Consider the following 12,263-nt stretch of genomic DNA (forward strand, 5'->3'; position numbering starts at 1 on the left):
CTCGGCGAGGGGCTCGGCAGCACACGGAGGGCTCTGCAGCCACTGCTTTTCAGGGAGGTTTTCAGCCACTGCTTTTCCCTTTCACTTCTGGTGCCGTGCCCCCAGAGCTGGCAGGATGTGGTGCAGGCCGAGCCTGCCGAGAGGGAGAACGCGCAAAGATAGGCAGTGATAACGGGCAGAGGTATCCAGGGGAAACCTTTCATCTCACTGCCATGGAGAGGGTGTTGGAGGCTAATAAGTCACAAAAAAGCAGGGCGCAGATACCACAAGTTCCCTCTGCCCTGTAGGTTATGGCAGTGTAGGAAGATGAAATAACAATAATCAGAACTTACAATCAGGGGTAGGGGCCGGAGTGAGACACCGGCAGCATGTCGGCAACAGCACAGCAACAGTTTCCTGCCCCCCTGGCTGCTCCCTCACAGCCATGGACACCATCAAAAATTCTGTGGAAAAAACAGCCCAGGGAGGCTCTGGCTCTGTCCTCCCAGAGAGCCCTTCCCTGGCAGTGCTGGTCCAGCCACTCCACAGCCTCAGCCCTTGCCAGGGGACATGGTGGCAGAATAGGGAATCCCTCTTCTGGCACTGGCACCAGTGAGAAGGGAACAGGCACAACAGGAATCTCTCTGATGGGAGAAGGGAGGCAACACTAAAGTTAGAAAACTCCTAACAAGTAGAGCCAGTCAAGAATAAATGTTGTCCCTGCCAAGAGAAGGACAATGCTGAGGGATGTATTATTTTTCCCATTTTATGCAACAGCTGGCTGTACTTAGAGCTGAACCATCCCAGAACAGCCACATGTGTGAGAGTTTGCAGGTGCTGCTTTGGCTGAGCACTGAACATCTCTTGTGAAATTCTCACTTAAAGCCCTAAAATTCCCCAAACTCCACATACTTACAGGAAACATTTTCAGCCCCAAGAACTTGTCAGCTCTGTTCATGATGTGGGCATGAGCCAACACTTGGGAACTCCCTGGGACTTCTCTGCAGGCCATAGCCGAGTCCTCCTGCCTGCTCCGCAGCCAAGCCCCAGGCTCCTTTCCCAGCACCGCACCTGTCCCAAAATACTCTCTTTTTCTTCCTTCTTCTAGTTCTGCACTGGGAACAATGTCACTGATGACTATGACTTCAACACCACCATTGACTACAGCATGTTTGAGACCCTGTGTGAGAAGGAGGAAGTCCGTAACTTCCGCGCTGCCTTCCTCCCAGCCATGTACTCCCTCATCTGCTTCACAGGGCTGCTGGGGAATGGGCTGGTGATGCTCACCTACATCTACTTCAAGAGGCTCAAGACGATGACAGACATCTATTTGCTGAACTTGGCTCTGGCAGACATTCTCTTCTTGCTGACCCTCCCCTTCTGGGCCACAAGCGCAGCCATGTACTGGCTTTTTGGGGAGTTTGCCTGCAAGGCTGTCTATTGCATCTGCAAAATGAGTTTCTTCAGTGGGATGCTGCTCCTCCTGTCTATCAGCATCGACAGGTACTTCGCCATCGTTCAGGCTGCCTCAGCCCACCGCTTCCGTCCCCGGATGATATTCATTAGCAAGGTCACATGCATCCTCATTTGGCTCCTGGCCTTCATCCTCTCAATCCCTGAGCTGGTTCACAGTGGTTTGAATCAATCAGGCCACCATCCCCATTGTTCCATCATTGCTAATGACTTGAAGGCCTTCAGCACTGGCATCAAAGTGTCACAAATGATTTTTGGCTTCTTATTTCCCCTGGTGGTCATGTGTGTCTGCTACCTCATCATCATCAAAACATTACTGCAGGCGCGCAACTTTGAGAAGAATAAAGCCATCAAGGTCATCATCGCTGTGGTAATTGTCTTCGTTGTCTTCCAGCTGCCCTACAACGGCATCATGCTGGCCAAGACCATCTCAGCCTTCAACAACACCAGCTCATGTGAGGAGAGCAAGAAGCTGGACATAGCAGATGACGTGACCTACACCCTGGCCTGCTTCCGATGCTGCCTCAATCCTTTCCTCTACGCCTTCATCGGCGTCAAATTCCGCAATGACCTCTTCAAGCTTCTGAAGGAGCTGGGCTGCCTGAGCCAGGAGCGCCTCTGGCAGCTGACCACCTGCCGCGACAGCAAGAGGTATTCCTCTGCCCTGGAGACAGAGACCACCACCACTTTCTCCCCATGAGCTGAGCTCCAGGCAGGCTTTGACCAAGCAGAAGGCTGGAGCGGTTTTGTACACTTCTGAACTACTGGTGGAGCAAAACCTGTCACTGCTGCAGGAAAAGTGCCTGCAGGAGGAAACCCAGGAACCTCTCCCATTTCAGGGAATGAGCACTGCTAGCCAAACTCCCCTGGATGAAACTTCAATAAAACTGTGACTGAGAGCAAAGCAAGGGAGAGGAAGACCAGCAAGTTTGTCATCACACCTTTATTTTAGTCTTTTCTAGTGATAATGAGAAACGCCCAAAATAAAGTATTTTCCCTAAAAGCAACACGAGCCAAGAGAAACAAACATTTGTGCAACAGAACTGCTTGTTTTAGAGCTGAACTTCCAAGAGCATGATCCTTGCTTAGAATGTTGCTTTTAACAAGACCAGATTGCTTTAACAGACAAGATTGCTCTCCCAATCCCACAAAAATGATCCCTGCTGCATGGACTTGGTCTTCAAAGAAAAAAAGCACGAGCAGCCTCAGGCTCCCAGCCCAATCCAGTATGCAAAATAAGCTGTGAGGTATCCTAGGATGCAACCCTCTGCTCTGCCATCCCCCACAAGTAGTAAATCCATACATAGGATATACATTATTTCACTAACTTTGTATATTATTGTGGCAACCCATTCATTTGTCAGGAAAAGCACAAATTCCACTTCACTTCTGCCTGTATCTGGTGCTTCACCTATAAAGAAGCTGCATCCTATGAAGCACAAGTTATTCCATACCAACATTGATTTTAATTCTTTAGAAATGCTGCTCCACTCCAGAAATAAAGTCTCCTGTAGCTTCTGAACAGATAAGGGTATTTGCCTGCACAGACTGATGCAGGGCTAGTTCACACAGTTCAGACTCAAACTTTCTGCACCAAGACAAAATTATTTACAAGCTCCAAATAGCCAGTGTTTTTCCAGTCACCAAAAATACAAACTTGAACTAAGAGTCACACTTCTGCACCAGCCCAGCTGGGTCCTTAAAACACATTTTTACCACGCAGCCATCCAGCCTGCCCCAAGGGCATCATCACTTCTGGCACAGTGCATGGCTGTTCACTCACTTGCTTGATAGAAACCACCTGGATTAGTGACTGGCCCCAGAGGCCTCAGAATTTTAAAGATTAAAGCTCAGGGTGAATCCTTATGCATTTCTTAAGGTGAGATGCTTAAATTCAGGATATAGTTGTGGCCATGGTCCAACCACTTCAGCCTGGCAGCATCTGAAGCTTGTCTGCACTGAGCTTTATCCACTGCTATGGACACAGGCTGCTCATTTTCACATACACATACAGAGAATTCTCTGCTCTTGCTTGCTAACCTCAAGAGATAAACAAGAACACGGGTCTTCTTCTCCCTTCTTCTTCTTCCCTTCTAGAAAGACAAGTGTCTTTCTAGAGAGACTTTAGCAGCTGGCTTTCAAGTCAGATATGTATTTCACTTATAAGCTATTGAAAACGTGGTTTGCATTCCTACTGTCAGTGCTGGTACAGATGCCATTCACTGTGGTTGGATTTAAATGCAAACAACAGTCATGGGTTGAAGATTACTGTCAGGGTCATGTACTTGAAAAGAACATGGCAGCTGAACAACAGATTATTGTAATGTAAAATAAGACCTTGAAAAGCAGCCCAGAATGTACTGCCAGTTGGTGCATTTACTAGAAGAGCGAAGATCCCACCGACAGATGAACACTCTGGGAACTGCTGCCCTGGGACATCTGAATGTCAACTGGGAAGGAGTTGCTGCAATTGTTCCCGCATCTGTTATGGACTCTCATGCTCTGACCCCCGCAGCACACAGCTCTGCCAGAGCCAGAGAAGGGTCCTGGCCAGGCTCTGCTCCCAGTGCAGGGAGGAGCAGGCTCTGGGGAGGTGCAGCCTCATCCCCAGCAGCAGTGAAGGGTCCTTTGGGAACTGTATGGCATGTTCCAGTAGAGGGACAGAGCACAACACACTCAATAAAGAGACAGTCACAGTGTTTTCAGTACCATACAAGGATCCATGAGGAGCAATACAGGATCATACATCAAAAAATAGTGCTTCAGAGACAAGTGAATTAAAATCCACCTTCACAGGACAGAATCCAATTAGCTGGTTTTGAGACAATGTTGCCAGTTATGTAGCTGGATGCCATCACAGTTAAATACATTCTTCTTCCTAAATCATTTGGCTCTAGGCTATGGGGTTTTGCCAAGAGCTGGGATTCCGGAAGAAGCCACATTCTGCTCCTGGTTACCTGTCTATGCTTAAATACAATCCCAACCAACTGTTTAACACGTTCTCTTTTGTCACATCCATGTAACATGCACAGAAGTGATGCTTCTGTGTCACATGAAATGGGGGTTACAACTGACACTGCATAGTCATTTATTCTTGGTTTGCTCCTACAATCCTTACTTAGGTAAGACACTCAGGTAACGAGAACGTTGCCAGAGCAAAGAATACCCACAATACAGTCTTTTTCGTTTTCTTCATCAGTAACAATATATTCTTAATGTACAGTCATGTATGTAAAGCTGCTTTACACAGAAGTTAAATATGTACATGAATGTACCCTGAAAATACACTGCTTTAACTAAAACTTTTTATGCAAAATATATTCACCTAACTTATTCTAGCAAGGAAAACTGCTTCACCAAACATGAAATAGCTCTTGTCTCCTGTTTGATAAAAGCCATTCCCCATCTACAGACTGAGAAGTCCTCAGGTTTTTATCACCTAGATGGGATGCAACTGCTTCTATTCAAATGAGATATTAAAAGCATCATTTGGGACAGCCTCACCAGGTGTCTCCTCAAGAGGACAGTGCTGACTTCAGAGTGCATGGCTTTTTTTTCTTTTTTTTTTTGTTTTAATGTAATGGACAGAACAAATCTGCCACTTCTTTAGATGAATCACATTAACATTGGCCCAAGTTCCTAACTTGGGAATCCCCACTGAAGTCTGAAAACTGACTGTATTTTCCTATTTGTGGAAAATAAATTATAACAATTAACAAAAAAAAAAACACCTTTTTTTTTCCATTGTATTTCCTCCCTAGGATGTACTTTGTGTGTACCATAAGTATCCTTTACATAAAGTGTCTTATAATTGCAACCATGGAATGCAAGAGAGGGGAACCTCAAAGAGAACCAGAAGACATGAAGCTTACACTGGAGTGCCAAAGCTAAGGCCTGTCTCTGCTTTCACTGAACAACACACACCTCTCATGGTTTCTCCCCAGAGAAAGTCCTGGGCTAGTTTCATCATCTGGCCCAGAGGTTCGAGCAGTGATAAAGAGCATCTCAAGACCACAGCACCACAACATCACCCTAGATAACAACTGTCTAAGCCCAAAGCTCCTTAAATAAACATTACATCTCGTTTACCACAACTAGGTCAGGAGTCTCAACTGCCCCAGTCCAAGAGCTCATTGCACAAGAGGTGTAGCCTGCTAAGATCTCTGAACACAACAGAGCTGGGGCTCTGCAGAGCAGGCTCTGCCACGGTTCTGGCAGCTCCCTGTGCTTCCCAGAGGTGACTGAGAACTAACCTTTCACACAGGAAACATCCTGAATTTCAAGAACACAAAGAGTCTAACTTAAGACCCTGATTTAAACCCATAAAACTCAGCCCACCAAGCAATCACCCAAGGTCACACCTCAGGCCATAAATATCCCAGCCGTATCACACAGCTTCAACTACAGGAAAAAAAGTGCAATTCCAGGATGGATTTAACCCATTTTAGTACCTTTCACCAGCAAGACAGAGAAAGAAGTTTCCTTTTGCATTTCACTGGGGGACTGGGACCAATCTCAGACTTAAATCTTCTTGAAAAAGTCAATTAAAAGTCAACTGATAAAACCTGACCCTGGTGGCAGAAAGGGGCCACTAGTCTGCAATAAACTACACCAAAAGCAAGAGAGACATCTCCCACCTAGTCACAGTCATGTGGACTCCAGATGGTTCCTGCAACCCTTTCTCCAAGTCACTGGGGGAAACCTCTGTCCCTCAGGAGCCCTGAGCTCTGAATAAAGTATCACTGCTAATCACTTCTCCTTCCCTGCCAGTTCATTACCTGTGTACATGTGCTAGTGTATATTTTGAAATTATGGTTTAAAAGCCCTCAGAACCAAATGGATCTGGGCTGGGCAGGAGGTGAACTAGAACAAGAAGGAAGTGAACTGGAATAAGGCCTCACTAAACGCAGGCACTGGTGTGTCCTCTCCCTGCAGAGCTGTGCCAGGTACTGCTCCCCATCAATTGCTGGTGAATGAACTCATTAATAGGATGGTGAATGTGAAGCTTCTACAGGCACAGCCATGGTTTCTCATATGTCCCCCTGGTAGCTGCAGAAGGGAAGTCCTTGCCACCAAAAGAATGAGCATGAGTTAAGTGAGGCAAACAAACCCTAAAAATAATGCACGTGTGCGATGAGGAAGGGTGGTGGCACATTGCAACAATCAGAATAGCTGAGAGTAGGCTATGGTTTCCCCTCCCCACATCTTCTTTTATAGGGAAAAATAACCCAAAGTCCTGTATTGGGTGTGGAGGTGTCAGATCTCAAGGGAGAACTTCTTGCATGGCCAATGATCTTCCCCCCAGCTTGTCCACAAAGCTGTTGTGTCCCTAGCTCTGCTCCTCAGTGACCTGAGTCAATCCTGCCTTCTTCCCAAGCAGTAAAGCAGAGATAAAATGTCACTTTGCACAAGCAGCAACAGGAGCTCCTAGCTCTGTTCTAGTCCCACATGTGGGAGCCTCCCCGCCCTCACACTGAAACAAAGTGAAGTCCCACATACTCAGATTTTGCAGATTTTGTAAGTTTCCAAGCAAGCACACGCAGAACTGGGGCAGCAGGCAGCCCTGTCTTAAGTCACTTTTCACTGTCCCCTTTCAATGAGACCCCAGATCCGCACAGAACCAAGGCTGTTACCCAAGCAGGGACTCAATCCTTCTCAGTATTAAACCAAGCCCTGCCACAGCTCGTTACAAAAGTCTTATTCAGGTCCCAACAAGCGCAGACTTTCAGTTCGCCCTGACCACAGCGCGGCAGATGCGGAGATGATCCGGGCATGATCTCATGTATTTGTCACTCCTGAACCCATGCAAATCTTCAGCGTGCAGGAACTGAAACTCTAACTTCCCTTCCTGCTGCTTGGGGTTTTTTTAATTCAATTGTCTAAAATAAGGTAGAAAGCAGTTATTTATTTTCCTTTCTTTGCTGAGGAGTAGTGTTGCACAAAACCCTAATTCTTGAGTGATTATGTGCTTTACTGGGACAGTGATGGGACTGAAGGCCAAATCTATTGTCTAGAACCATCCTGCAGGAGAAGAAAAAGACTAATAATTTCCAGGGCAATAAATAGTCCAAAAAGCCTTCCAGGATTCAGAGCTGTACACACTGCCCTGTACCAAAATCAGAACCTCTACCCTTGATTCTAGTTCCTTCTCCATTAAGCAGGAGTTGGTTTGAAATCCAGGGAAAGCAACAGGAACTTGGATGAAAAGGCCCTGCATTACCTGAGGAGTTGAAATGTGTTTCTTGTGTTATGCAACATCAGAGAGGAGACGAAGTGAAATCCTCACAGTGATATTCATACAACCCAGTGCACTTCTGAAACAACACAGGGAAGAGAAACCACTCAGCACGTTCTTCGCTTAGTGCTGAGGGTTTTATTGACTTTACAAGAGCCAATGGATTTTATGGATGTGTCTTCTTGGGCTTGAAGAACCCCAGAGCTACTGCAGAAGCCCAGTGCAGTGACAAATGCAGCTGCTTTTCAGTCCCCACCTGTCCTGAAGGCTACACAGAAGTCATGTTCTTCTGGGACAATGTCTTGGTTTATACTCATTTAATGATCAAACTCCAAGTGCCTGAAAGCTCCAGAGAAGGAAGAAGGTTCTCCTCAAATGCTCTTAACTACCCAGGCAGTAAAAAATAAAATATTTGCAGGCAGAAGTGACTTGCAATTCAAAGTGCCTTTTCCAAAGACTCCTTGACTCCTTCAAGCCTTCATTTCCAAGAGACACTACAGCTTTTACACTTATCCTTCAACCAACAAAGGCAACCTACTGCCCACCCAACTGCCTAAAAATGAAGGTGCCATGTTGGAGCATCTAAAAAAGCTTTGTCTGACCAAGGTATCACCAATTACTTCCTCAGATCCTGATCACACAGGCCTTGTTGTGGTCAAGCAATGTAGGCATTCTGGTTTACCAATGTTAATTACAAGAAAGGGAAAGTAATTATTCCCCTCTACGGCAGGAGCAACCCACCCCTGGTGACTGGTGGGGACTAAGGCTCCACTCACTCTGGCTATTGGTGCAAGGGGCACAGGGAGGTAGCACAACCTGGCAGGTCGCTGTCACTTTGTCACCAACCATTCTGCATCTCATCATCAGGGAATCACAGCTCATGCTGCTGTGAGGAGTTGTGAGCACAAACACTTGTGCATACGGCTCCCAGCAGAAGTGCTTCCAGGCTCCAGGGGCTTCTGCAGCAACATTCAACACCACCCCAGCAAAATCTCAGCATCAGAGCTGCACAAATAGAAGCTCATGTTTTTAGGGGAGAGTTGACTGATTCTCTTGGAGATAACATGTTTCTAAGTTTTGGCCACAGTGATGAAGAATCTTTACCCCTTTGCCAGGGCGGGGAGGGGGAGAAGGAAAAACAAGTCTCTCTCTGGATGACTAACACAGCCAGCAGCTATTGCCACTCTGCAGCTCAGCCCCGCTCTTCAACAGGGAGTTGCATAAGCCTCCTTTGAAGAGGTTAACACGTTCACAGGCAGTTATCTGCCCTGCCAGAGGGTCACAGGAGCTAAAATGTTTGCTCTATGACCTGACTGAATGTAGAGGACAGGGGTCACCAAGTGTCACTGAGCTGTACCCCAACAGGCAGGGCTTCCACTAGGCTTTGGGTTGGAATTCCAGCAGACCTGGCAGGTAACCAGATCCTTACAAAATTCATCAAAACACCTTTGTTGCCAGCAGCTTCTGGCGGGCCTCCACACCCATCTGCACATGAGCATCCCCTCACGTGCCAGTGCTGCCGGCACAACCCAGCACAGCCCAGGGGAGCCTGTTTTGAAGCAAGCTGCAAAAACAAACAGCAGGAAAGATCTCCACACCATCACAAGAAAGAGACAAAATGCTGCCAGAGGCTGCTTCCCCAGCTGGGCCCTGCACAGGCTGTGGCTGCTGGACATGCACCCACCACACCAGCATTAGCAAGCCACACACCTCCTGGCTCAACAACTGGCCATGCCTTCCAGATCCTGCTTGGCACTCTGGGAAGGAGGGAGGTATCTCCTTGCCAAGCAATAATGGTGGTCTGCAGCTTGGAAATTAATTCCCTTTATAAGCAGTAATACAAAGCAGTCTTCCCCCACAAGGCATTCCCTCCTGCAGACATGCATCAGGTCTGGCAGTTGTGGCATGTGGCCCGAAACACACTATGGAATGAAGGTCCAACAACTAGGAACCAAGCTGAAAACACCAACTGAAGAAAAAAAAAAATACAGATGATATGCAAAGACAGGTAACAGCACTCTCACAGTTCACTGGAAACCTCCCCAGGCCTCAGGGGACAACCTCTGGAAAGACACCACAGCCCAGCAAAGCTCCAAGTGACCCTGACTCATCCAGAACTAGTCCACGCTCACAGTCCCCTTTTTTTTTTTTGCAGTAACCAGCAGAGTGGAGACAGAAAGCTGGGACTGTCTAAGAGAGCAGGGACATCCTTCCCTCCAAACTGCTCCTTCAGAAACACAGGTGATAGAAAAGGTCTTCTGAGGAGAAGGCTCCAGCCCACTGGGTACATCCAAACGTGAGCAGGACCAAGCACAGCTCTCAGTTGAGAGATGCTGACACCATGTGGGAAAGGCTGAGAAATGCTACATCACAGATGGTCCACCCTGTGTCCACCATGCTGGGACTCTGGGTGGCAGCTGCTCCAGAGTCCCACTGTGTGAGTTCAGTCCCTTCCCAGCCAGGGAACTGGGATTTTTCAGGCAGCCAAAGAAAGGAACTTTTTTCAAGTGAACTTTACAAATGTGCCTTTCTCCCCACGAGGCCTCATTCTGATTTTTCATCACCCTCTGATCTTGCCCATGGAGAGCTCAGTTTCTGCCATCACCCAGCCTGCACCTCAGCATCAGCCCTCAGAAAACCAGCTGCTTGAGGATACCACAACTTCCAGCAAACCCCACAATGAGCCCAATTCCCACACTGCTCCATGATCACTGGACAGCCTTCATGTCCAAGTTCTTGTAGATGAGCCAAGAAAAGGCCCTTCTCACCAAGGCCTGACTAGGTGACTCAAAGACCCAATCACTGTAGTACCTGTGTGAACTGCTAAAGAGCTTCTACTTCCCCCAGACCCACCTGACGAACAAATTGGTGGCATATGTTACAGAGCAATTCCTGTATTTGTCAGAAAAAATGAATGTGAAAACTTACAGAATTAGACTATTTCTCATGTAGTGGAGAAACAGGCTTTTTTCAGCCACTTAGATAAGTGGGGACAACCAAACCTCTTGGACACTCTTCCCGTGAAGCCCACACTTCTGTGCTCCTCCAATACACGAGGTGTAATTTAACTTGGTGTGTTCTTTGCTTTTAACAGAGGCTACACTGGGGCAACTGCTGCTTCCTAAGCATGCTTCAAAACTCCTCCACCTGACACATTTCCAGTGCTCTCTCCCAGATGAAGTCCTACAATATGCCACCCTCCTTATCTCCTCTCCTCCTGTCCACCAGCCCAGCAATAATCGGGGCTCTGAAACAACCAGCAGCAGAAGTCACTACCTCCATTTCACCTTCAAACATGCTCCTTGCAAACTGCAACCTCCCGGGCTCTATGTGGTCTGCCTTTATAATGCCTCTTTCCCCTGTCTGCATAGAAAGTAAGTCCTTTCTTTGTGGCTTTCTGCAGAAGTTAAATGAACAAAAACAACAAAGGTTGCTCCACCTATGCAGATAGCTTTTACCTGAAAGGGATACAGCCCGCAGCCCACACTCCACCCACCCAAACCTTACAGAAATAAACACACAGTGACATAAAATCTGTTATCAAGGAAAGTTTCCCCACACCCCCTCACAAAAACACTTCAATATTTTGCTCTCTGAGATGCTGCCAACTCTCTTCTCCCCCGCAAACCAGAATCTGTGCAACAGATAACGACCCAGACATCCCTTTTTGGCCTTAAAGACGTTTCATTACACATTTTCCAAAGACAATTACAAAACCATGGTACGTGCAGCAGACAAGGGATTCCTGTGATTTTCTGAAAAACCAAAACCTTAGTGACACGATGACAAACAGGATGACAGGTTGTTTGTGCAGCAGGTCTGTGCCAGCAGGACAGACCCCTGCTGTCCTTCCCGGGCTCTATCAGCTCTGCCCGAGCACAGCCAAGGTCACACTTGGAGCAGGAGCCCCACCACTGCCCAGGAAATGTGGATTTTATCTCTGAGGTGGGCCAAGCTCCCAGGTCCTAGCACAGGTGCTGCAGAGTGAGCTGCTGAGATAAAGGACTGCAGGGGTTGGCAGTGTGACCCCTCTGCTCTGCTCCTCTTCCAGCTGCAGGGACCCCAAGCTGCTCCCACAGCTTTCCCTTCAGGAAAGGGGATCCCCACACAATTCCTGCCACATCCAGCAAACACAGTGACACTGAAGGGCACAAAGGGAAGGACACCCCATCTCTCACCTCCCACATTCCCATTTTTCAGAGTCTCCTCTCCTGGATGAAGCTGCTGTGCTGGCCCTGGACAACACGTATGTTCCCTGCAGAGCACCCAGCACAGCTTCCCAAGGACCCGCAGCACCGGGCCCAGCAGCCACCCTGGCCTGGCCCCTTCCCGGTCACCTCCCGCCCCCGCTCTGCTCCGCCCTCGGGGTTCACTTCCCCGCACAGACCATTGGTGAGGAGTTTGAATCAATTCCTCCCCACATCCAAGCGCCCACGATCACCCGTGGCTGTGAGGAGCAGCAGCCCCAGCTCACGGACAAGCCCGGCACGTGGGTCCCTTCCCAGGTTCCCTGCACGTTCCCGCGTGGCCCCGGACGAACCCGGGGGAGCAGCAGCTCCGTTCCCGAGCTGCTCCC

At 48.1% G+C, this 12,263-nt stretch overlaps 1 protein-coding gene across 1 annotated transcript in view; it reads left to right on the plus strand.

The window, feature by feature from the left end:
- The window catches only part of CCR7 (chemokine (C-C motif) receptor 7), a 7,881-nt gene extending 5,729 nt beyond the window's left edge, over positions 1-2,152 (plus strand). Inside the window, exon 3 of the mRNA XM_009994167.1 lies at positions 1,088-2,152. Coding sequence (XP_009992469.1) covers positions 1,088-2,152 — 1,065 coding nt within the window. The remainder of the gene's footprint in view (positions 1-1,087) is intronic.
- Positions 2,153-12,263: the final 10,111 nt, after the last annotated feature.

The sequence above is a fragment of the Chaetura pelagica genome, unplaced genomic scaffold, assembly GCF_000747805.2.
Source record: "Chaetura pelagica isolate M959 unplaced genomic scaffold, ChaPel_1.0 scaffold963, whole genome shotgun sequence".
NCBI classification, from domain to species: Eukaryota; Metazoa; Chordata; class Aves; order Apodiformes; family Apodidae; genus Chaetura; species Chaetura pelagica.